The sequence below is a fragment of the Eublepharis macularius genome, chromosome 8 (assembly GCF_028583425.1).
Source record: "Eublepharis macularius isolate TG4126 chromosome 8, MPM_Emac_v1.0, whole genome shotgun sequence".
In the NCBI taxonomy this organism is placed as follows: domain Eukaryota; kingdom Metazoa; phylum Chordata; class Lepidosauria; order Squamata; family Eublepharidae; genus Eublepharis; species Eublepharis macularius.
The window spans coordinates 14646878-14673026 of record NC_072797.1 but is presented as its reverse complement, the minus strand read 5'-3'; the positions used below and the strand labels follow the sequence as shown (position 1 = coordinate 14673026).

The 26149-nt window shown below is 47.1% G+C and overlaps 1 protein-coding gene across 1 annotated transcript in view; it reads right to left on the bottom strand.

The window, feature by feature from the left end:
* Positions 1 to 21955, bottom strand: part of MAPK4 (mitogen-activated protein kinase 4) — a 62746-nt gene extending 40791 nt beyond the window's left edge. The window contains exon 1 of the mRNA XM_054987152.1: positions 21410 to 21955. Within this exon, the coding sequence (XP_054843127.1) occupies positions 21410 to 21955 (546 nt within the window). The remainder of the gene's footprint in view (positions 1 to 21409) is intronic.
* Between the last annotated feature and the right edge of the window lie 4194 nt (positions 21956 to 26149).

The following is a 26149-nucleotide window of genomic DNA, read 5'->3' as shown; positions in this document are numbered from 1 at the left end:
GGATGGAGCATGGGGAGGGCAGGGTTTGGGGGGGAAGGACCTCAGCTGGGCATAATGCCGTAGAGTCCGCCCTCCAAAGCAGCCATTTTCTCCAGGGGAACTAATCTCTGTCATCTTGAGATCGGTTGTAATTCTGGGGGATCTCCAGGCCCCACCTGGAGGTTGGCAAGCCTAGTTTCCACAGAGGACGTTCAGAGAACTTTGGAGGGTGGCCTCTATGACAACACAGCTACACACAGCTCCCTCTCCTCCCCAAACCCCACCCTCCCCAGGCACTGCCTCCAAATCTTCCCAATGCCGGAGTTGGTGGTGATCCTACCCTAATGCAGTCCCTCAAAGGTTCACCAGCTGCCCCCCAATATATCCCCTGATCCCAAGGGCTCGACAGACTTCAACTCCATTATGCCCCTGAGCTGCTTTTCCCCAAGTCATCAGAGTCTGTGGAAAACAGGGTTTGGGGAGCAGAGGGGTAGAATGCCTTACAGTACGCATTCAGAAGCATCAATTTATTTCCAGGAGAACTGAGCTCTGTAGTCTGGAGATCAGTAGTAATTCTGGGAGGCTGGCAACCCTAACAGTGCCAGATGTCAAGTGGGACCATCGCACATATGAAGATGGGAGCCCAGCCATCCCCGTGTGCTGTTTCCCTGGCTTGAAATGGTCCAGGTGGCACAGGTTCCCTGAAATACACATCGCTTCATCCAGTGGGTCAAGCGGCAGCTAAGGAGGCATTCCAGGTGGGCAAACAGCATGGGGTAGCAGGAAGGCCTGCGGGAATTGAGGAGAACCTGCAACTTACATGCGACTGTTACTCAGGATGGGGGGGACCCCAGACCCAACCAGCATACTCTATAATGTGTGAATCACATGATTGACACATGGGGGTTAGGAAAGGTTAGGCTAAATCCCATGCTCAGTTTGCTGGTAAATACATCCATCATGTACACTGCCCATGGTGAATGAAATACCTGTTGAGGAGATTACATCTGTGTGCATCCTGGGTGGTCTTCGGAAGGCACGGTTCTTTCTTTCTCTCTCAGAAAAAAACAAAAGCCAAAAAGTAAATCTTCCGTAAATAAAGGGATAATAACATGAAAATAACCTGGATAGCCCAGGCTAGCCCAATCTCCTCAAATCTTGGAAGCTCAGTAGGGTCGCTGTTGGTTAGTGCTTAGTCGGGGAGACCATCAAGGAAGCCCAGGGTTGATAGGCAGAAGTAGGCAATGCCAAGCCACCTCTGTTAGTCTTTTGCCTTGAAAATTCCCGCAGGGGTTGCTCTAGGTTGGCTACAACTTGACAGCACTTTACACACACCCACACTACGAAAATGCCTTTCAGGGAAGTTGCAACCATTACTCAGGCAACCTCTGTGCAGAAAAAAGAGATCCAAGATGATAAAGGGCTTGGGGCACACTCCCTGTCAGAAAAAGCACCAGAGTTTTTACTTGAGGAAAAAGATAATTCAAGAGGAGCACACACCACAGGTTTATAAATTCATGTTTATAGGGAACAGAGAGGGACTGTGGCTCAGGGGCAGAGCATCTGCTTGGTACGCAGGAGGCTCCAGGTACAATCGCCGGTATAGAATCACAGAATCCTAGAATTGGAAGGGGCCTTAAAGACCATCTAGTCCGATCCCCTGCCCAATGTAGGAACAGCCTAAAGCATCCCTGACAAGTATTCATCCAGCTGCTCCTTGAAGACTGCCAATGAGGGGGGACCCACCACATCCCCGGGCAGCTGATTCCACTGTTGAATTACTCTTAACATGAAGAAGTTTTTCCTAACGTCCAGCTGGTACCTTCCCTCCTGTAGTTTAAACCCACTGTTTCAAGTCCTGTCCTCTATTCCCTCTTCTAAGGGAGACTTTTAAATTCTTAAATAGAGCAATCATGTCTCCCCTCAACCTCCTCTTCTCCAAACTGAACATTCCCAGATCCTTTAGTCTTTCCTCGTAGGGCTTGGTCTCCAGGGCCCAGATCAACCTGGCTGGTCTTTTCTGTACCCGTTCCAATTTGCCCACATCCTTTTTGAAGTGAGGCCTCCAGAACTGCACACAATACTCCAGATGGGGCTTGACCAATGCAGTATATATAATGGGACAATGACATTCTGTGATATGGATGTTATGCCTTTGTTGATACACCCCAAGATTGAGTTTGCCTTTTTTGCTGTTGCAGCACACCGACTGCTCATATTTACCTTCCTACCCACCCGTATTCCAAGATCTGGTTCGCACACACCGCTACCCAGAAGGGTATCCCTCATCCAGTATGCATGCTTTGCATTTTTGTTAGCCAGGTGGAGAACCTGGCACTTACCCTTCTTAAATAGCATCTTATTCAAATCTGCCCACTTTTCCAGTGTGTTCAAATCTCGTTGAAATCTATCCCTGACTTCAAGCGTGTTTGCTACTCTTCTCAGTTTGGTGTCATCTGCAAATTTAATGAGTAATCCTTTCATACCCTCGACTGGATCATTTCTAAAAATATTGAAAAGCACTGAGCACAGAACCGAGCCCTGGGGCACTCCACTGGACACCTCCCTCCACTTCAGGACAAGCAAAAGGAAGATACATCTTTATGCAATGTATAATCACCATAGAGTACTCACTGCCACAAGATATTGTTATGCCCTGTCTTTACAAAGGCGGATGAGACAGATTCATTTTAAATGCTATCTAAATAGAACCTCCAAGCTCAGAAGCAGTGTGTCTCTGAACACCACTTGCTAGGGAGAAACAGCATGCATGGGAATGCCCCAGCACCCTCCTTGCAGGTTTCCAGAAGTGCTGGAAACAGAACGCTGAACTAGATAGCCCCTTGGCCTGCTTCAAATGCCGAGAGCCAGTTTGGTGTAGTGGTTAAGATTGTGGAACTCTAATCTGGAGAACCAGGTTTGATTCCCCAGTCCTCCACTTGAAGCCAGCTGGGTGACCTTGGGTCAGTCACAGGCGGCTTCTAGGAGCTCTCTCAGCCCCACCCACCTCACAGGGTGTTTGCTGTTGTGGGGATAATAATGACATATTTGTAAACCGCTCTGAGTGGGTGTTAAGTCATCCTGAAGGGCAGTATATAAATAGAATGTTGTTATTATTATTATTATATTAAAGCACTCTAGAGTGTCAACATTCGAAATGCAGGTGTTACTATTAACAGCTACAACAGTGCCAAGCAGCTGATCGGAGCTGTTTCACATGCTGGATGTTAAGGAAAGGAAGAGCAGGGAGAGGGCAGGGCACGGCCCAAAAAACACCTAGTCGGCACTCTGTTCCGTGTTCTGCAGGTGTAAATTAGGTTACACTGTTCCAGATGCAAAGAAGGTCACAGCACTGGGGAAAGCAGCAGCGCCCATGCCTCCTCTGAGCATATAAAAACCAACAATGATTCAGATCTGTCTCCAACATTGCTGGTTTTAGTTGGTCCTAATAAAATATATGCCTTGACCTGGATAGCCCAGGTGAGCCTGATCTCGTCAGATCTCAGAAGCTAAGCAGGGTCGGCTTTGGTTATTAATTCGATGGGAGACCTCCAATGAAGATCAGGATTGCAGAGGCAGGCAAAGGCAAACCAATTCTGTTAGTCTCTTTCCATGAAAACTCCACCAGGGGTCGCCATAAGTCAGCTATGACTTGAGGGCACGCGCCAATAAAATAGATACCTATATTTGGTTGGCCCAGGCTAGTCTGATCTCATCAGATCTCAGAAGCGAAGCAAGGTTAGCCCTAGTTAGTACTTGCATAGGATACCACCAAGGAAATCCAGAGCTGCTATGAAGAGGCAGGCAATGGCAAGCCACCTGTGTTTCTCTTGCCGTAAGTAACCTCTGAGTTGACGGCACCTTACACATGCAATAAAAAATATATCCTCCCCGTGACATTTGGATTTTTTTCTCCTAATGGACCAATATGGCTATCCACAATTTATGTTTTCAAGTAACAACGTTGCTCATGTGAACATTTTCGCTCCCAATAGTGAAACACACAAGAGAATCTGAGCCAGTGCCGAGGCAGGGAACTGTATCCACTAGCGATGACGCGTCTCTCCTCAAATTAGCCAAGGCAAAAATGGAACACCCCCCTACTAGCTGAGTACATCTGGCCGTAGGAGGGATTGAGAAGGAGCTACAAACTGGGAAGTCCCCTGCCATATGGCCACCATTATGCTCAGAACGACGACGAGATTGAAGGACGTGGCCCGGCCTTTCAGCAACCCCCCCCCGTTACCATTACCTGAGGCAGAGATAAGTCAGTTTCTTGCTCATGCAAAACTTGGGTGGAGACAGATGGTCATGATTTCTGCCTGCCCAAGACCATTACTCACTGCTAGCCCCCATATCCTCAGTGGGTAGTGATGGTAGGTGTAAAAGGTCATTGCTGGTCTTTTGTGGGAGTTGTTACCAGATTCCTCATTGCTGAAGTCATGCATATTTGTTCAAATGACATATGCCCCCCCCCCTTTGCATTCCCCGGCAAACTCATTTGTCATGCCTCAGGTGGGGTGAGCCACCATACGCTGCCACCACTCTGGGATTTAGGGTCCCTTGGGAAGGCCCAGAGTACCCTCCCAACCCTTCTGACCTCCGTAGCTTGGCCAGTAAACAGGCGTGAGGACCCAGCAGAGTAACAACAAACAAAAGGATTATTTACAAGGAGGTCAGTTAATAACAAACAAGCAAGCAAGGTGCCTTAGCAACAATAGATGGGTGAAAGCAAAATAAACAAAAGGCCCTAGCACAACTGGACTCACTGTCCCTCTATCTGCCAGGCCTGTCTTCTCACCCTGCCTCGATGAGGGCCTCTCCCCCTAGCAGAAACCGCCTCTGGCCTGGTCCCTGGGAGAAAAGAACCACAGGCTTTTTTCCCTCCCAGACTTATATAGCACCAGCCCCCTGTGTTCTGATTGGCCAAAAAGTGCACCAAAACAGCCCAGGGACTCCTGGAAATTGTAGGCAGGCCTATTCCCACTGCTAACAGGTTTCTGAGGCCTTGCTAGGCCTTCCTGGCACAGCCAGATCATGACACCATTCCTCATGGGTGTTACTGAAATTGCATACCACCAGCAATGGAGGTAGATAACTGTCATCTGTGGGACCAGGTCTCCAGCAAAGCCACCCAGGCCAGCCAAATGAGAAGGGGGCCAGCACATTGCAATGGATCAACTTGGTGCAAAAGGCAACAGGTGTTACCTCCTGGCCACAGGTTGTCACAAGAGAGGTCTGAGCCAAACCCCACCCCCCACTCTCATGGTCATAGATCCAGAGGAGTTAGCCGTGTTAGTCTGTAGTAGCAAAATGATTTTGCCATTCTCACGGTGTTGGCCAAAGAGCTTCTGAAGACCAGACCAACAATAGCACAAGAAGGATTGTGCTTAGCTTGACCACCAAGCCATGTCCCCAAGCACATCCCTTATGTGCAGAAAATTCCCAGTCAATTCCCTCATCCCTCTACTGAAGAGGTCTTAGGGAAGAGTTTTGGGGCAGGGAAGGTGGCATGTTGTGGCCCGATCCTGTCCGATCTCGGAAGCTAAGCAGGGTTGGTACTTGGGTGGGCAACCACCAAAAAAGACTCTGCGGAGGAAGGCAATGGCAAAATACCTTTTCTTCTCACTTGCCTCGAAGGACGGTTGCAGAGGTCACCATTGGTTGTGAGTTAGTGGCGGGAGATCCCCCGGAATTACAACTGGTCTCCAGGCCACAGAGATCAGTTCACCTGGAGAAAATGGCTACTTTGGGAGATGGACTCTATGGAATTATGCCATGCCAAGGTCCTTTCCCTCCTTATACCCCACTTTCTCCAGGTTTCTCCAAGTTTCACCCCCCAGATCTCCAGGAATTTCCCAACTTGGAGCTGGCAACCCTATTGTGAGTTGATGGCACAAATGTATGTATGTAGAAGACCTTTCTCTCCGTGAGGCAGAGGACAGGTCCCGTGCTCAGAATCAGTGGATAGCAGTTTAGAATGTTCACCATCCCCAAGAACCTGCTCCATAATGCGTATTTCAAGAGTAACACCAGAGCCTGCGACTTATTGCTAGTTTGCAGGGAGGGAAGTTACTGTAATTATCTCTAAACAGCCTGTAGCTGAGGGACAGAGTACAGACTTCATGTTCAGAATGTCCCAGTTTCAAGTCCCACCATCTCAATGTAGAACCAGTCTCAGGTAGTAAGTTCTCAGGAAGCCCTCGGAGAGTCACTATCAGAAAGTAGAAAAATACTGAGCTAACTAGGCCAATCTGTATAAAACAGCTCAATAGATAGCCAAGTTAAGAAGGCAGATTCTGGAGCACTTTAAAAAAAAAAATTAAGGGCTTTCCAAAGATGCAACAGCTTTAAACGCAATGTAGGAAGATCCCTTGAAGGCAAGTACATTTCAGAGTAGGGTTGTCAGGTTCCCCTAGCCCCCGGCAGGAGATGTGGAGCCTGACTCCTGCCTTGTACTTTTACATTTCCCATGGGAGTGCTCCTGGCTCACTCAATGACTTTGGAAGTGACGTCATTGAGTGATGTCATGGCATGGGTCACAGGCTGCCCTGGGAGCACTCCCATGCTTCCAAAGGGCTGAATCGTGCCCAATTCGGCCCTGATTCGGGCCTGAAGCAGGCTGCTGAGGAGCATGGCAATGTTCCTGAGCTACACAGAGGCCCGATTCGTCCCAATTTGGGCCCATTCGTCCCAAATCAGTTGGAATCAGGCTGCTGCAGAGCGTGGCAGCGTTCCTGTGCTATGCAGCTGCCCGATTCCGGCTGATTCAGGCCCAAATCTGGCCAAATTCAGCCGGAATCAGGTGGCTGCAGTGCATAGGAGCACACTGCACTGCCCAGAGGGGTACCCCAGGAGGCACATCCCCCTCCACTGGCCAGGTAAGTGGGGGCAGGTTGGAGGGTGGGAGCGGGAAGTCCCCCGCCCCAGCAGGGGACTGGCATCTCTACTTCAGGGGCATGAGTGGAACTCAAGTCCTTGAAAATGATGCCTCAGATGCCCAGCAGAAATGGCTATTGTAAATATCATTCCAGTTCCGTACGCTGGTAAGTAACTTCGTATGAACATCTCATATGACAGTGAGCCATTGTCAACAACTTCCCAGATCTCTTACCTAGTAGTCTCTGATCTCTTATCTACAGCATGCTTCCCCTTTGGTCAACCCAGCCTGCTACTTCTGTTCCCTAGAAGTCAGCTTATACTAGAAACAGTCAACTGGCAAACCCCACCAATCCAAAACAGGGACCACTGCTAACACCACTTTTGATTCCTTTTCTCTCCCTCTTGTTCCAATAAGGGCACTTTACACAAGCAGCCACCACAAACATGGATTTAAAAGGAGCCTCCATCTTTTCCAATATATATGCAGAAGGAGTAGGCTGCCAACTGCAGCCAGGGAAATTGCTGGAGAGTTGGGAGTAATGCCTGGAGCGCAAGCTCAGCAGGGATGTGATGCCATACAGTTCACCATCCAAAGTTGCTGTCTATTTTCATGTGAACTGATCCCTGTAGACTAGAGATCAGATGCAATTCAGGGAGATCTCCAGGATCCACCTGGGGGCTGGCAACACTAAACAGGAGGCAGGTAATGGTTGGGGGGGGGAGGAATTGGCTATCACTCTGCATTTTGCCAAAGCCCCCCCCCCATCAAGCTGGAAGCAATTTGCTGAAAATTCTGACTTGCTCTCTCCCTCACCGCCCTAATCGTTATTAATCCAATGGGCGAGTGCCTCGGGAAGAGCAATAATTTCCCAACAGGAGTGGGCAGTCATTTCCAATCATTATCTTCTACTCCCTAAAGAGAAAATGATATTTTTTAAAAGCCCATTAGATTCTGTATTTGTGCAACCAAGCTGGGATGTTTAGCAGTTTCATTTTTTTAAAACCCACCTGGTTCCTCTTACTACTTGCTTAAGATTTTTCAAAACTGTTTCCTGAATTGGGAGGCAAATCCCCAGGACCATCAAGTGGAACTTAAGAAGGATGCTAACTAGGGTTGATTTTCTGATTGCATTTCAACCATTGCTATGCAATCCCATGCAGAGTTACTCCATTCTAGACCCCTGTGGCGAGGATAAAATGATGAAGGGAGAGCCACGTATGCTGCTCTTAGCATGTTGGAGGGAGGGCAGAATAGAGATGTGATAGACGTGTACTGCTCTGCAGGGGTCATTTCGTAGAAAAAGAGCTGGACGAACTCATTAGCATAACTCATTAGCATATGCCATGCCTCTTGCCATCACCGGAAGTGTGTCATTAGTATAACTGATTTGCATATGCCACACCCCCTGACATCACCTATCCTGGCTGTTTGGGACCCAATCCTGGCCATTCAGGGCTGAAATTGGGCCCGAAATAGCAAAAAGGGGCTGAAAATGGCTGAAAAGGGGCTCAAAATGGTCAGGATCAGGCCACTGATGAGCGGGAGAGTGATCCACTACCCGTCAGAGGCCTGATCCAGGCCGTTTTGGCTCCTATCCAGGCCGAAACGGGCCCAAAATGGCCGAGAGTCAGGTGGGCGGGGCCACCAGACATTTGACCTCTTTGGGGAACAGCCGGAACTGCGTTCCTGTGCATTCCCCCTCGAAATGAGCCCTGCTGCTCTGCAATAAAGACAATCCTATAAGTTTGCAGCTTTGGGAACTGAGTTGGAGTGGAGAGTGCCCTCACGTCATAGCTGACATATGGCGACCCCTGGAGGGGTTTTCATGACAAGAGACTAACAGAGGTGGTTTGCCATTGCCTGCCTCTGCAACTCTTCGTTGGAGGTCTCCCTTCCAATTACTAACCAGGGCTGACCCAGCTTAACTTCTGAGATCTGACAAGATTAGGCTCACCTGGGCTATCCAGGGCAGGGCAGGAACTGAGAATAGGTAAAAATAGAGTAGTGGGGTTGACAGGTGCATGACTCAAGCCCCCAGGAGACTGGGTTATGTGCGTGCGGGGCATAGGGAAAAGGATACCAGCATGCTGACATCATCACTTCTGGCTAAAACCTGGAAGTGATGTCATTGGCGCGCTAGGATTTCACCAATTTGAACCCCCCTCCAAACTGACCTCTGGTTATCCCAGAGATAGTGAGTCTCTTAATTAAGCAAATACGCTCAGGTAAAGCCCCAGGGCCTGGTTTAATACCAACCGACCTCCAGAAAACTAACCCATCCTGGTAGAGCATCCTGTTGGCTCCCCTCTTCACTCAGATTAACAATACTGGAATTATTCATGCAACGGACTTGAGCATCCCTCGTAATGCGTATTTCCACCCTAAGGAGAAGCAAAACGCAATGGAACTCTTCACCCGACCTTGTTTGTGGATTGCCTAGAGGTATTTTACTGTGTGCCAGTCTGCCAGATGTCAGGTCTGTGCACCTCTTTGATCAGATCCAGAAGGGAACGTCTTGTATTAGGTTATAAAAACTCCCCTTCCTATATAAAGGTACTCTTGTCTATTGATTTCAACGGGCTTAGACTGGAGTGATTCTGCCTAGGCTTGCACTGTTGCACTGCGTGACACTACCATCCGATAGTTTGATTTCTGCCTGCCCTACAGGAATCTGTGGACCTCTGGAGAAGAAACGCTTGTCCTGACAGAGAAAAAAAACACAGCGAAAGAATCGACTGTACTCCTTAGTGGTCTGTCAGGAAAGCTAAAGTAGTGTGGCAGATACCACACAACCTTAGCAGAAAATATGCACCGAAACTCGTACTGCACAGCAGCCTGCATTTCAGAAGAGGAACGTTAATTAGGCCTCACTATAGGGAAAACAGATTTCTGAGCAGGCTGCAAAAAAACAAAAAACTCAAGGCAGATCTAGCTCCCACTGAAATTAATTAGTACTGTACAGTGTCGTATCACTATAGCAAATGCCAAGTGTTTTTGTTCAACTGCGGGGAAACCTCAAGTAGTACGAAGAGCGTTGATTAGGAAAAGAAGCCCAGCTTAGGTTGGTTATTAGGAGTTGGAAATCTTGCAGCAGTTGGAGGGGATCACAAGTGGATCTCTGTGGCTGCATTTTCCATATACCTTGTTCCAAAGCCATCACCCAAACACCAAAAGAGCCACTTTGGTATAGTGGTTAAGAGCAGCAGGACTCTAAACTGAAGAGCCAGGTTTGATTTCCCGTTCCTCTGCCTGAAGCCAGTTGGGTGACTTTGGGTCAGTCACAGCTTCTCAGAGCTCTCTCAGCCCCATCCACCTCACAGGGTGATTGTCATGAGGATAATAATAACACACTTGGTAAACTGAGCGGGCATTAAGTTGCCCAAAAGGGTGGTATATAAATCAAATGTTGTTGTTATTGTTACTATTATTTTCAATGGGCTTAGACTGGCGTAACTGTATTTAGGACTGCACTGTTAGTATGGCAATCTCTCAGTCTCTCTCCCTTGTCCTTGAACAAGCTCTAAAAACAAAGTGGTTCTGCAAAATGATTTGTCTCTGCAAATGGAGCAAGTGCTACTGGGGAGGGTATGGATTGGCTAGTACCTGTGACATCAATGCTGCCACTACCCCTAAATGTTTTCAATACAATTTTGCAACTTTAAATAAAAATGATTGTGAAATGTCTTTCTAATTTGAAGGATGAGTGTGTAAAGGTTCTGTTTTTAAAGCAGACATAAATATATTGCTATAGAAATTACGAGCTTTTAAAAAAGAAGTCTGAAAGCAGCCCTCCGGTAGCACTGGGGGTGAAGAATGGCGGCTGTAGGGGGCTGACACAAGGAAATGGCACCAGTGTAGGCAGGACTGAAAAAATGCACACATTCCTATCCATATAGAATGCAAAAGCACTTTAATAGCGATCTTTCCCAAAAGATCCTATCAAACAAGGTTTGGGAAATATTGCAGCAATGTAGGGGGCGGGGGAGAGGTAGAAATAGGATGTATAGAAGATGATGTCATCTGGTGCTCCTCAAAACAGCACTGCAGTACAAAAGACAAGATAGAGCAAAATACCCAAAGTGGAAGCAACGCAGGATCTGGGAGAGCTCAATTTAAAATTCCACTCCAGGCAAAGCTCATTAGGGGATCGGTTTTCAGCCACAGCTGGAACTCACTGACAGGAGCTGGGATGCAGGAAGAGGTGGCATCATGCCAGAGTGCGACTTCACTTCTGGCTCAAAACCAGAAGTGACATCACTACATAAGGACGATGCTCTAGGATTCACCTAAAACTCTGTAGTTAGCCATAGAGTTTTGGGTGAAGTTTAGAGTAGCAACCCAACATGATGCCATCACTTCCAGTTTGAAGCCAGAAGTGATGTTATGGGCTGGTGTCCACCTTACCAGCCTGTGAAGTGGAGAATGGGGGTAATCGCCAGAAGACCTGCTGCCCCTCCCCTCTTGGAGATCAGGAGCCAGTTACTCTTTTTTCAGCTTCACCTACCTCGCAGGGCTGTTTTGAAGACAAGATTGGGAAAAAAGAAACGTACGTCCTTCAGAGCTCCCTGGAGGTAAAGTGGGTTAGATAGGCAGGTGTATTGAGAGACTTCTGCTACGCCAGCTACCGAGGCCCATACTTTTGCACCGTTGTTGCTATAACAGCGTCTCAGGATAATTACCCTTTTCATTAAGGCAGGGTAGACCGTGGTTCAAAATAAGCCCTAGCCTCACAGTTATGTTTCAAGAGCCGCAGCGTACCTTTAAAGCATCCCTAATGCTTTATTCCCTTTCTTTGTTTTCTGCAGATTCTAGTACAAATCCATTGGAATGCAGTATTGCTAAGACAGGTTGGAAGATACAATCATGCTGCTACAGCAGATAACAGGATATAGGCTCACTGGGGCAGTTTACCTGCCAAGATCCTGCCAGGCAGAATTAAGCACGCCTGCCACACAAAAAGCACGACCTTGGCGATCGCTGCATTTTTGCCCAAATACGGAATAAGCTTCAGATACCTTAAATAAAATCACCATGGCTAACAGTAAACATATTTTGAACCAACTTCAGCAGGGCTATGCAAAAGGGCTGTTTCAGCCACACAGACCACAGAAGAAGACAGAGGCGAGACACAAGGAAACTTTGCAGCCCAGCAGACTGGATGCCTAAGAACATCAGGTTGCCAAACTCATACACTGGAAGGCTTCTGAGACGTTAAGAGTCACAGAGAAAGGAACTCTCCACCAGATGTGGCTCCCCCATCATGCAGTTCTTCTGACAGAAAATCACATCTGGTCAAACTCTCTTCTTTTAGGCACTTTTTAAAAGGTACAGCAGGTCTCCAAGAATCTGGGTCCCTAAGGGTCAGCGACAGGCTTGCCAGCCTCCAGGTGATAGCTGGAGATCTCCTGGAATTACAACTGATCTCCAGGCAACAGAGATCAGTTCCCCTGGAGAAAATGGCTGTTTTGAAGGGTAAACTATGTGGAATTATACCCCACTGAGACCCCTCCCCTCCCCAAACCCCACCCTCTTCAGGCTCCATCCTCAAAATCTCCAGGAATTTCCCAACCTGGACCTGGCAACCGTAGTCAGGGAAGACCAGGAGGCCTTCGGGGAGGATGAACTGGAAAATGGTTTCAATGAATTTCGCAAACCTGACTTGGAGCGGGACAGGTCAGATAAACCCTGAGCTGGACTGCTCTAGGGAGGCTCTCATAATAGGATGAGAGTCCAGCATGGCAGCTGCCAAAATGAACGTGATCCATTCTTGCCAATTCTGGGATTACTTTGCAGCCCTGCAGATTTTTTATCAGCGGTATTGCATTCTTTATCCATCTAGAAGCCTTTGCTTTTGCGAGTGTAAAATAGCATGTTACATGGTCAGCCTCTTTCCCCTAAATTAGAATTATTTTGACCACTTTTTCTACAGCTTGGTGTGAGCTGTGGGCGGCAAGAGGGCAAAGGACTTCAGTGGCTGCTACAGAGCATGCTCTGTTGCAAATGGGTACACTCAGAAGCCTTTAACAGCAAGATCTGAAAAAGGGTGTTTGCCACAGAACAGGCTTTTGCTTTGCTTTGGAAGGGGCTACAGGTACTGTGGGAAACAGCCTTCTCTGCATACAGTTTGGTCCCCGGCATGCCCAGTTAAAAAATTCAGGTAATAGATGATGTGGAAGGCCTCCACCAAAGAACCGCTGCCAGTCAGAGATAAGGTTACCAAGTTGAGAAATTCCTGGAAATTGGGGAGTGGACCCAGAGGAAGGGAGGGGTCTCATTGGGGTAAAATTCCACCCTGCAAAGCAGCCATTCTCTCCAGGGAAACTGATACATGCAGTCCGGAGGTCAGTGGAAATTCTAGGTGATCTCCAGGCCATACTTGGATGTTGGCAACCCTAGAAGACAATTCTGATTTTGATAGACTAATGGTCTGACAGAGAGCCAAACTACAAGTGACACCTGACTTGAGTTGGACACTTGTCAGTTTCCCTCAAGTTTTGATGGGAAGTGTAGGCGTCCTGGTCTTGCAGCTTTATTAATTAATTAATTTCCCCATTGGAAGGGAGGGGGGTGCCCAGCAACAGCCCGACGCCTGCACTCCCCTCCCAACCACATGTTCTCCCTCCCATTCCATTCTGACTGACCGCTCTGCAGATTTCAATTAAATGGGCTTTTTCACAGAGAACCAAGCTCCAAGACCAGGACGCCTACACTTCCCATCAAAACTTGAGGGACACTGACACGTGTCCAACTCATGTCAGGCGTCATCTGTAGCTTGACTCTCTGTGTACAGCAAGTTTATATTTACCTATGTAGTAGTAGCCGCTCTGCTTTTGGAGAGACGTCAGCTCCATCATTCCTCCCTCTCCTACCACCCTCAAGGTCTTACAGCTAGGCTTCCGAGCTCACTTTCAGCGCCTCGTTGTTCTATGTCAAATAACGATATTTCATACTATAGTAAGGATAAAAATGTGTGTATTTGTCTTTTCAGAAAAGTGCTCACAGGTTTCCTCCTTTCTGCAGAGGCCTTCTCCCTGGTATTGGGAACATCTCTGTAATTTGCCCTGATTTTGATCTTCTCCATCTTAAGTCTTTAGTAACATGGGGTTGAAAAAGGGAGGGGGGAGGGTTATCTGCTCCAGGTTGTGAAATTCCTGGAGATTTGGGGGGGGGGAGTCTGGAGAAGGTGGAGTTTGAGAAAGGGCGGGACCTCGGCAGGGCATAATACTATAGAGTTCATCCTCCAAAACAGCCAGTTTCTCAAGGGGAACTGATCTCTGTGACCCGGAGATCAGTTGGAAATCCGGGAGATCTCCAGCCACCACCTTGAGGCTGGCAACCCTTCCTAAGGGGGCCTAAGAGCACTTCCGCCGGCTGCTCTGGGGGCCCTTTTGGCATTTTAAAATCCCTAGTCTCAACTGATCATAAGGCAGTTACATTTGAGGCAGATAATGTGGGTACAAGAGAAATCAAACTCAGCATCCCTGGTGGAATGAACTCCCACTCAGTTCACCTTCAGAGCAGTACTATTTTAATTGCCAGATGGGTACCTTTAATTTGATTCTACCGAGTATACTATTAAAATAAATGTCATTTTGCTTTTCACCACACCATACTTGTAAGCAGAATTTAAAAAGCCAGGGCAGTGGAAGAGACTTTCTTGGCCTTGGATCGGGGAAACCCAGGTTTGAATCCCAGCTTTGACACGAAGCTTGCTGGGTGACCTTAGTCTAGTCACTCTCAGCCTCATCTACTTGGTTGCAAGGATAAAATGGAGGAGGGATAACCACGTAGGCCGCCCCGAACTCCCTGGAGGAAAGGCCAGATGAAAATGTACTAAGTTCATCCATTCTGAGTGCAGTCCCACACCGCCATTACAGAAGGACCAGACTCGGACACCTGACATCTTAGAGCCAAACCACATGATACGAATTACACGAGACGGAGTGAGTGTCAGGAGTCCTGTCTTCCCCCAAATGCCCATGTCCAGCATTCTCTCGATGAGCACGTGTTTTGGTCCAGGCACGGATTCTTAACGTTATGCTCCGGTGTGGCCGTGACGGCGCATGTTCACAGTCGCAACCGCAACCAATAAGTCGACAATGCAGAGTGTCCTTTTTCCTGGATCTTCTGCTTCCTATCTGCAGCTCACTCCACCGTGCTCTCAGAACTGAGGGTAGATGGCACTCACGTCTATGCACAGAGTGCAGATGCATGATGGGATATCCTTCCCGTGTCTTGGAGGAACCAGTATGTAGGATGTGCACAGCGCCCTGACTAAAGATCCCGTTGTGGGAGCAAAGTTGTTGTGGAGCTACAAATGGAAGGGAACTCAATTTATGCTGCTCTCTGGTCTTGGAGGTTGGGAGGCGGGGGGAGAAGTGCCGCAATTGTATCATTATATTTTTGCAGGCCACTAAATTCCTCCACACAGAACAAGGGCTCAGTCTTCCACATGCCTGAGCTCAGCTATCCCAAAGCAAAAAAGCTGGCCCTTGGAGATCAGGGGCCCACACCGTTGTCTTACTTACATAAGCACATCTCGCTGAGCCAGAAGGGCATCTCTCTCATTGTTCATTGGCAAAGGCAAGGCACGTTAGACACAAAAAAAAAAGTCCTAAAGCAACCCTCTGTTGGAGACAGAAAAAATAAATAATAATCATTGGGGGCAACGATGCTGAGCATACTTTGAATTCCTCCTCCTGTCCATCTGTTCTTTTTATCTGGGGAAATCACGCAGATAAACTGAGCCTACGCTTAGGGCTCTGGAGAGGTGGGGGTCAAAGTTTTCCATAACAGGACATTCTTTGTGCACATGTTCTTCATGGTGGAATTTTCCATTTCACAGGTGAGTCACCCCTCAACGTGCTCCAGCCCCTTCCTTGCTACTTAATGCCAGCCCAGCACTACCGACTCCCACACACATGGGGGAAATGGTTAGGATCCCTCTCGATAAACATGCTGATGAACAGGTCCCCGCAGCATAAAATCCGATGCATGCTTAATTCAAAAACAAATCCCACGGAATTCTAGGATCCCATTGAATTCTAGAACCTATTCCCAAATAAAGAGTGCACGGAACTGTAGCCTTCCAATTATCCAGTCCTAGAGGGCCTAAAGGCGGAGATTCTGTACGCATTAGGGTTGCTGACTTTGGGTTGGGAACTTTTTGGAGGTCCGGGAGTCGAACCTGGAGCTGGCAGGGTGAGACCTCAGCAGGGTATAATGCAATGAAGTCCACTCTCCAAAGCAGGTATTTCCTCCCAGGGAACTGATCTCTGTCATCTGGAGATCAGCTGTAGCTCCTGAAAATCTGCAGGTCCCACATGGAGGTTGGCAACTCTACACTTAATTGGCCGCAAGTCCCATAGGCACTTATTTCTGAATAAACACAGATAGATTTGGGCTGTACATACATCCTATCAATTTTAGCTGGAGAGATTTGCATCCATGCTTCAGCCTCCCACAAATCAGTGGGGCTAAACTATGGCTGGATCGTGCCCTAGGACCAAAATCCAGTGCAGAGTTCGGCATGCTTAAAGACTTGTTGGCACCCCTATGTGGTGGTGGAGAGTGACCTCAAGTCATAGCTGACTTATGGCGACCCCTGTTGGAGTTTTCCAGGCAAGTGACTAACGGTTTGCCAATACCAGCCTCTGCAACCCGGGTCTTCTTTGGAGGTCTCCCATCCAATTACTAACCAAGGCTGAGCCTGCTTAGCTTCTGAGATCTGATGAGATCAGGCTCACCTGGGCTATCTAGGTCAGGGTAGAGCACCCACAGAATCAGACACCATACCATCTCCCTTGTCTTGTGGTTTCAACATGCAGCAGTCCCAGGCAGTGTGACAGCATGACTGCCATGGTGTGGTAGACAGAAAGGACTTGCTGTATCCTGCTTCAGTTGGACCAAGGACATCAGAAGCACAAAGCAGCTAAATTAATCCAAAAATTACTGCGGGGAGGACACTGCTGTAGTGGTAAGAGTGTCAGACGAGAATCTGGGAGACCCAGGTTCAAATCCCCACTCTGCCACAGAAGCTTTCTGCGGAACTTTGGGCCAGTCTCACACTCTCAGCCTGTCCTACTTCACAGGGTTGTTGTAAGGACAAAAGATGAGATAACAATGTGGGAAGCCGCTTTGGGTCCCCTCTGTGGAGAAACACACAGGTATAAAGGAAGTAAAATAAAATAAATAACTCCAAAGTTCAACACACGGGCATTATTACACTTTAAAAACAGTTATGTCATCCTACAAAAGCTAAACACACAAATCCCTTTGCTTTAAGGGAATGACTGAGCTGTGCTTCCCACTTGACTGTACACACGCAAGAGATTAACCACAATGACGAAATAGAACTTCCATGGTCAGAAGCAGTGATCTGTCAATACCAGCGCTCTGCTTATAGGCTTTTGGGAAGTATCTGGCTGGCCACTAAGTAAAACAGAATGCTAGACTAGATGGGCTGTTCGTCTGATTCAGGAGGAGGCTAGAGTTTTCTTTCGCCAGCCTCCAGTGAATTCTAAAACACCATCCTGAGTAGCAACTGTGAAATGCCCCTCGCCTGAAAGAGTTCCAGATAGGAATAATAACGGGCCCAAGAACCTCCTTCTCATCGGGGTAACTGACCAGCGCATCTTTTCGACAGAACTCACATGAATGAATGCTTCTCCAAAAGCATTCCCCACAGAAAACTAGTATGTCAGGTTACAGACTAGCTTTGACCCTGACATGCTAGCTTTCTACATTAAGGGATGTTGCTGTTTTGAAACGGAGAAGCACTCTGTGTTTTAAATTTCTCCTGGTACAGCGTGGACAGAGGTTTCATCTGTTGCTTAGAACTTTTCAGTAGAACTTTTCAGGGGTCAGAAAGTTATTTTCAGAGTGTTATTTTGTGTGTGTGTGTGTGTGTGTGTGTGTGTGTGTGTGTGTGTGTGTGTGTGTGGGCTAAAGAACATCTTGCTCCCAAATGGATGTGTGCCCAGGCACTAAAATATGATAAAACTGTTGCCATCATGCAGCCCCACCTCCTGCCTGCCTTTTCCACCACTACTCAGCTGGGCAGCAGGGGGGGACAGTGGGAGGAACAGTGGGGCAACTGGTGATGTCCCGATACCATCACATCACTTCCAATACAACCTGGATATGATATCATGGCATCAGGAAAATGCCAAACGATTGCCAACGTTGCAATGACATTACTTCTAGGTCATGCCAGAAGTGATGTCACTATGATGCCCACCACGTTTTGCCATCTTCTGGGCACAGAGTAAGGGTCACTGGGTGTGTTGTGGGGAGGCATTTGTGAATTTCCGGCATTGTGCAGGGGGTTGGACTAGATGATCCTAGAGGTCCCTTCCAAACCTATGATTCTAAGGCCCCCCTCACAGATGCTGAGTCTCGTGCCAGCTGCCAGCCTAGTTGCCACATAGAAGGCCATGAGCTCAGTCATAGCTAGGTTTTATGTTCAAACATGTTGCAGTATGGAATATTTCTATTTTTCTTTTCCACAGAAAACTTGTGGCCAGATGGGTCACATAAAATGGCTGGAATACCAGAAAAGGTCAACAAGTTGGACATCCCTAGTCTATATATATAAAGACAAGTGTCCTGACTGACTCATCAACGCCCAGCCCAAACCCCTGGACCTAGAAACGTGAAATCTGGGGAGAACATTCCTTTCATGATGTAAATACCCACTAAGAAGGGATTTTAAGAAATTTGCCCCCTATGGAGGTAAAAAGGAGTAAAATGTGTTTTCCCAAAGGGATACAGCTTCCCTGTGTGGCTGGCAGGCTGCTGCCTGCTTGCGTCCTTGCCCACTGCCAGCTCAGCCACTCTTCCCTGATTGGGCCAGCCTTTCAAGGTCATTTGAATATGTGGGCCTATTGGGGCTCACAGCATTCCACACCTCACCCTCTCTAGAGACAGTGGGAACAGAGGTCATTTGCATATGCGGCCTGATTGGCCCTCACCACCCACGTTTGAAACAGTCTGCAGTTACTATTGGATGTCATTGAATGTGTCCTGAGGTAAAATACACCTCCCAGTCTTCCCCTCAAAGTTCACATATTGTTACATACCCGTAAGTATTATAACTGGATTTAAAATAGTTAAATACCGTAGCGAAGCATGGGTATCAAGCTAGTCTAATATAAAGACTCGCATTACCCTTCTGTATATTAAAAGTCTTGCAAAAGCTGACCTGTACTGGAAACATTCTTCCCTGTTTCTTTCCTACAAATTCCCATTTTTGTTCTTGCACTTCTGGAAGGTTGTGATGGATGCCTTCCAACCTAACAACGTTCATCTGTAATCCAATTAACACAGCAAGATTTTGCAGGCAATGCTAAAAGATGCCTTTTTAGCATCTAAGTAAGAGCCAGTCATTTTTAATCTCCATGTACATCCTTCCTGATCAGCATTGTTCTTCCATTCTATTTACAGACGTGGGAAATTCAAAATCCCATTTTAGAAAGATTATGCAAATGACATCGTCGCTGCTGAAACTTTTCCACAACAGCAATTTAAAGAATTCTCAGCATTTAATCAGACCATATACTTGATGGTATACAACTTCACTGTAATACACTCAGTTACGAGGACCACTAGAACAGAAGCCTTAAACCACACAACAGGAATACATGGAGAACAGAGCAACACACCCAAACACCCAAAAACACAATCTCTCTATTCCTACCAAATACAGGATGATGAACTTTGAGCTATGCACCTTGTGACATCTGTCTGGATGCTGAGCTCAGCCATTTGGACCGGCCAGGTGATTCTTTTTAGATCCATTTTTTTGGCTAATAACTAAAAATGTCTCATCGGTGGGTGTCGATAGCCAAAAGGAAGCTTGGTTAAAAAGGTGCAGTTTGGGATGGTTCATGTGGCTACACATTATTTCATATATTCTGAATGCACATCTGGGGAGTTTGGAAGGAACAGCTGGGGCAGTTTGCCTGTAGGGTAGCCACGTTAGTTTGTTTTACCAAAATTACACAGGAGCCCTGTTGCACCTTAAAGATTAACAAAATTTATTTTATCACAATCTTTAGTGAGTGAATGCTCACTTCCTTTGATGCACAGAAGTGCAGGTATGTCCAATAATCCAAGCTGAATCTCCAGAAAAAGGATAGAAGAAATGTTACACAGGCCGTTTCCACACACGTTGAATAATGCACTTTCAATGCACTTTAGTTATCCTTTAGAAGTGGATTTTGTGTTTCACACACGAAAACCCAGTTCCAAATGATCACTAAAGAGCATTGAAAGTGCATTATCCAACGTGTGTGGAAGCAGCCAAAGAGAGGCTGGAGTAAAACAAGAGCCAATAAAAAGAGGAGTCTGTTCAGCCAATGCAGATGTGAGTAGGACTGCCAGCACAAAGCTGACAACTGGCAGGTGACTAATACAGGAATCGGGGCCCTCGCTGGCACCATAATGACGTTGTCAGTGATGCCCTGACTTCATTCTGGTCTCATGGGAAGTGACATCTAGCATTTGGACAAAACTCTAAGGGTTAACTATGTGCTTACTTCACTTCCTGTTGTATGGGAAGTGACATCAGCGCATCGGGACACCAAATGCCCCCTCATTTTTGTCTTTATTTTTCCCTCACCATCCAACTGTGTGGCAGCTGGTAGGCCCCACTGGAGGCAGGAGATCTCCCACCCCCAGCAGGAACCTGGGAAGCCTAGGTATGAAACATTCTCAACCAACAACAGAGTAGACTAAACATCAAATGTAATGCGGGAAATTTTAATCTTTATTCTGTTCTGGTGTTGTTGGCTGGGAGTATCTCACAGCTACTCTGGGAAAACCAATTTATCTTTTGGATCTTGTCCTCTCTCTGTAACACCCCCTCTTCTTCAGTTTGGTATTTATCCAGACCTAATGTATCTGTGCATCTGAGGAAATCATCACTGGCTCACAAAAGCTCATATTGGAATACATTTTGTCAGTCTTTGAGATGCTACTGGACTCCTGTGTACACTTGTCGATAGCCACTAAAGGTCAGTGAAAGTTTCGCAGTTGGTTAGCAAAAACCAAACTTTGGAGGGGAGGCTAAACATATGTCACTTGCTTTTGGGACGATCCTTTCCTGACTATCTTGCCCCTTACCTGTTCACCTGGTATATTTGAAACTACATGTTAAATCTCCGGAACGCTCTCTTGTTAAAGAAACTGACTTCTACTGAGACCTCCTACTACTTTGAGAATTATAACTGAATGTATCCTTTGAGTAACATTTGATCATGGGCTTATCATAGGATCGTGGGAACTGTCCGAAAGCAACTGTTACAACCACCTAGCTGAAGTTAATCAGATCTGGAAGCTATTTTTCTGTAGGCTATTTCTCTTAGTTCTATGATGCAATGAAGGCAGGATATAAATAGAATGAATAAGTTATAATTAGACAGCAGTAAAATCATACATAACCTGTTGGGATTATTTGAGTCTGGAAATCTGGAAATCCGGTGCAAGATTCTCTGAGTTTTGGACAGGAATATGGTCAAAGCTACCAAAAGAAGTCTAGGGACTCACCTTGTGAGAGTAATGTTGGTCCACAACTCTTGCCAGTCCAAAGTCTCCAATCTTCAACACCAAGTCCTCTGTATTGATGAAAATGTTGGCTGGTTTTAAGTCCCGGTGCAACACATTGGCCGAGTGGATGTACTTCAAACCTCTGAGCAACTGGTACATGAAGAGCTTAGCATGTTCTTCTGAGAGTGGTCCCTGCTCCAACAGTCGTGCCAAGTCTGTCTCCATATACTCCTGGACAACATACACCATATTGAACTTGAATAAGTCCCCTTGAAGGTCCACTCCTTTAGGACCCAACACTTCGTAGACCTTCACAATATTGTCATGGTCCAGCCGGCGGATTATCTTGATCTCGCGGAAAGCGTGCTTCATGCTCTGCGCATCATTGATAGCAATCTTCTTCACAGCCACTTTCCGGCAGCTTTTGCTGTCAACTGCGGACAAGACAAGCCCGTTTACACCGAAGCCCAATGGTCTGAAGTTGATGAAACGGCAACCGAGGTCATAACCATACATATTAGCAATGTAATCGCACTTCTCTGCCATGGCGGGGTCAGCTCCCTCTTTGACCCGGTAACAAAATTCCAGTAGATGAGCAGAACCTCCAGATCACAAGTGTGGGTTGAAATTAAATAGTCCATTATTATGAACAAGAATCTGCAAAATCTGTTTCTCTGAGCCCATTGTTAAAATAGAGCCCCACGAATATTCAAGGTTCGGGTATAAAAAGCTAAACGAGCGGATTCGAAAATTTTCTTTCCAGAAAGAGCTTGCAAATGTAAAGTACTGAATCATTACACTGGAGGAGAGAGCAGGGCAGACGGAGATGAAAGCTTACAGATGGTTTTGCTAAAGCAAAGCAAATTCATTTAAAAATTCTGTAGCAATATGCCAGGAAACCAATTGAGTTTTAAAGCTACCCTTATTTCTTCTACTTTGTGGGAACGGGACCCAACGAAACTTCAAGACGTAAGCCTTTGAGCATGGTTAGCGTTCCTTTGTTATCAAAACACAGGCCCTTCAGCCACAAGGTATTTGAAAGTCAACATTCACTGGAAACCTTTATTCTCCAGAGATGGAATCAGCCGGCATTTTTCTGTGCAAAACCAAGACTGCCACAGGCTTTGGGGCAATTTCTACCACCCATTCTTTAAAAGTAAGCCTGGTTTTCGCTCTGAACTCAGAAGATGGCTGAGATACTTTTCAGACGAGATCTTATAGTCATCAACTGAGCTCAACACTATCAGTTTCAACACTCATTATCTTCCCTGTATCCTTTGTTTGCTGGGATGAGCGTTGCTTGATTGATTACTCAGCATCTGTTACTCCTCACTTGTTAGAAATCTTCCTCCTACAAGACAAAAAAAAGTAGCAAAGTGGATTAATTTAATTATGCAATGGCTTTTGTTTAAACCCTTTCTTTCTGAAGGCTAATGCACCTGAAGAGAAAGGAGAGGGGGATGCATCAGTGATAATCTTTGGAAAAGCTGATGAGATTGTCTCTAAACTATCTTCCAAGGTTCCCAGCTTTCTCGTCCTCTCCTCACGCCTTTCAAAGAGGTTTAGCCCAGTTCACACATTATAAAGGCATGTTCTGGAGTTCTGCACCTCCCAGACATGCGGGGACTCCAGTTCAGATATGAACCATGCCGCTGGGAAAAGTGTGTTTAAGTCTCCCTTCCACCATTTTCCTGGGCCTGAAATTTCCCTAGAGAGCTGTGATTGATTGATTGATTGATTGATTGATTGATTGATTGATTGATTGATTGATTGATTGATTGATTGATTGATTGGGATTATAGTCCGCTCTCTCCGCAATGCAGGCTCAGAGCAGATCACAACCCGATTAAAATACAATGCAATATACAACAATAAAAATACAGCTAAGACAATTAAAACTGGCAGCAAAATTCAAGACAGAAAGCAGATTTCACAGTCTTGCATAATCAGTGGATCCACAGAGGCTGATATACAACAATAAATTAAAAATCAGGAGGAGGTCTTCCCCCTGCCTTGGTAGGAGGCCAAGAGGAGGCCCACCCGCCTCAACCATCAAAAGCCTAGCAGAACATCTCTGTTTTACAGGTCCGGGGGAATGCTAAAAGATCCCACCGGGCCCGAGTTGTCTCAGACAGAGAATTCCACCAGGTTGGGGCCAGGGCCAAAAAGGTGTGGGCCCTAACCCAGGCAAGGCAGATCTCCTTGGGTCTGGAGATCTCCAGTAGCTGTTTCCCTGCTGAGCAAAGTGCCCTCCGGGGTATATAGGGTGAGAGGTGGTCCCGAAGTTACTGGCCGTACTGGGGAAACTTAACATAGTCAGAAGTATAGGTAAGTTTCTCCAACCAGGCAAGCAGCAGCTCCTGGGAGGAAGTAAAAAAGTGCAGGGGGAAGCTCAAAAACCATTGACCCGTGCAACATGGTCCTGATCCAAACTGGGCCCATACACACCTTAGAGGCACGGAGTTCCAGAATATATCTTTATAAGGTGTGAATTGGCTGTTATGTATCATGGGACATTGCACTATCATTCGCCTCTAGGATTACGGTGTCGAAGCAGCAGAATCTAGGAGATGAAGGACTGCTGTAGGACAATGATAGTACAATATCCAGGGATGTGTGAATCCACTGCTAAAAAATACAGAAGCCGGGTAGGGCCTTAAGGTGAACGATGCAGCAACCTTGCTGAAGCAAAGCAGATCTCGTGCTGGTCAGTGCCTTGACAGGTTGTCTCCTGGGAAGCTCCTATCTCTAGCTCTGAGGAAGAAAAGGCAGGGGAGATACAAAATGAAGAAATCTGCTATGTGAAGGCCGCTGGGTGCAAGGATGTCACTTCTTAAAGTGAAGTCATTGTGCACCCACTGCATGCTGGCCTGACAGGCTTCTTGTCTCCTGGGCCCATTCGAGGGGGCCTTCCCTCTCCCTCCCACACTGGCTAAATGAGTGGCGGTGGGAGGCGGCAGAGGCTGGGAGTGGGGGATCCCCTGCCCCAACAGGGGACAAGCAGCCCTAACTGATTATCACCCCAAGAAGCATTATCTTGAGCATAGCATTGTGTGTCTTCAGTTCTCTTTCAAGTGCCGTGGTCCAGATTTCCTAAGCATTTATTGCAAGCTCCATTTCTGTCTCCAAAGCGCATGGAGTCCAGCTTGGAAAGTATTGAAACAGGGGCATGAGATCTCAGAAATGTCTCCAGACTTCACGTCTGCAGAACGTTACGTATGGATGTTATGTTTCGATGGACCCAGATTGATATGACCTCTCTCTCTCTCTGCTACTTCTGCCCAGTCCAGATTCATAACCACCTGCTAGTGCAGATCAGAAGCTGGTGAAACAGAAACAGAGGTGGCCGGGAGCAAAACTGAAGCAGACCAGCTTAATCACAGCTGAGCTGGAACGGCAAGACCTGTTGGTCCGACTCCCAAGTGCTTTCCCACAGCACTGCAGCCAGGTCTATCAGTATGCACGTGCTGCTCAAGGGAAGGTAACTAAAACCTGCCTCTGCTCCCCAGCCATGATAACTATCTCCCGTTTCTGCAAGGCCCACCGATCACAGGCTATATTTAGCTGGCGATTCCTATGCCAATGGACAGAGGCCAAATCCAGGGTGAAATGCAACAGCTATTTAGCAGGGGAAAGCAGGACAGCAGCGTGGGCATTCTGGGCATGCTCAGCAGTTGCTCAGCGGCATATCTCCTCTCACCCTGATGCCTAACACAAACCTGGGGAGGGGCTGTGGCTCAGGGGTAGACCTCCACTGGCTCTATCATTTAAAACTACACTTCTTGGATAAACATTGCATCTCCCAGCACTTGACAAACGCACCCAGGCGTCTTGTGTAGAGAGACTCTCAGGAAACATGGTGGTATAAGGAAACACATTGGCATGCTTCAATCTCCCCCTTATGCCCAGGATATCTGCCACAGATAAAACCTACCTCAAACACAAGCCATTTCACACGTTTTGCTTCAGATCAATCACTGAATAATCTAGAAGCAAGAAGTCAAGTGATGTGCAAGCAAAACTGGAATATCAACCTCAGATTGCTTCAGTGTGTTCATTGGATCACACACTGTATTGCCTTTCACACCATCTGGTGGGAAGGGGACAGCAGATGGGTGCATGCTTTGCCTGCAGAAGGGCCAAAGGTCAATACATAGCAGGTCCAAAGTGCAGGGATCTCAAACAGCGGGTCCTACTCAAAACTCTAGACAGCTGCCTAGGGTTGCCGGCCTCCAGGTGATAGCTGGAGATCTCTCGGAATTACAACTGATCTCCAGGCAACAGAGATCAGTTCCCCTGGAGAAAATGGCTGCTTTGAAGGGTGAACTCTATGAAATTATACCCCACTGAGACCCCTCCCCTCCCCAAACCCCACCCTCTCCAGGCTCCACCCTCAAAATCTCCAGGAATTTCCCAACCTGGATGGCAACCCTAGCTGCCCCAGACGCAAAGAACAGAGGACTAGATGAACCAAGAGCATAACAACACGTGATTGTGGAAGACCCTTCTTTGCCCATGCAAGGCCCCAGGTTCAATCCCCAACATCTTGGAGATTAACAGGCTATCAGGTATCAGAAACAGAACCGATCCGGGCTTGGGACCTCGCTGACAATCAGAGCTGAAAATACTGGGAGGGAGGGGCCTCTGGATTACATGTCCACCCACCTGCCACGTGTTTGCCAAGCGGACTCTGGACAGAACTGGAGGTTCCATGGAGGCAGCAGTCCATTATCGAGAAGT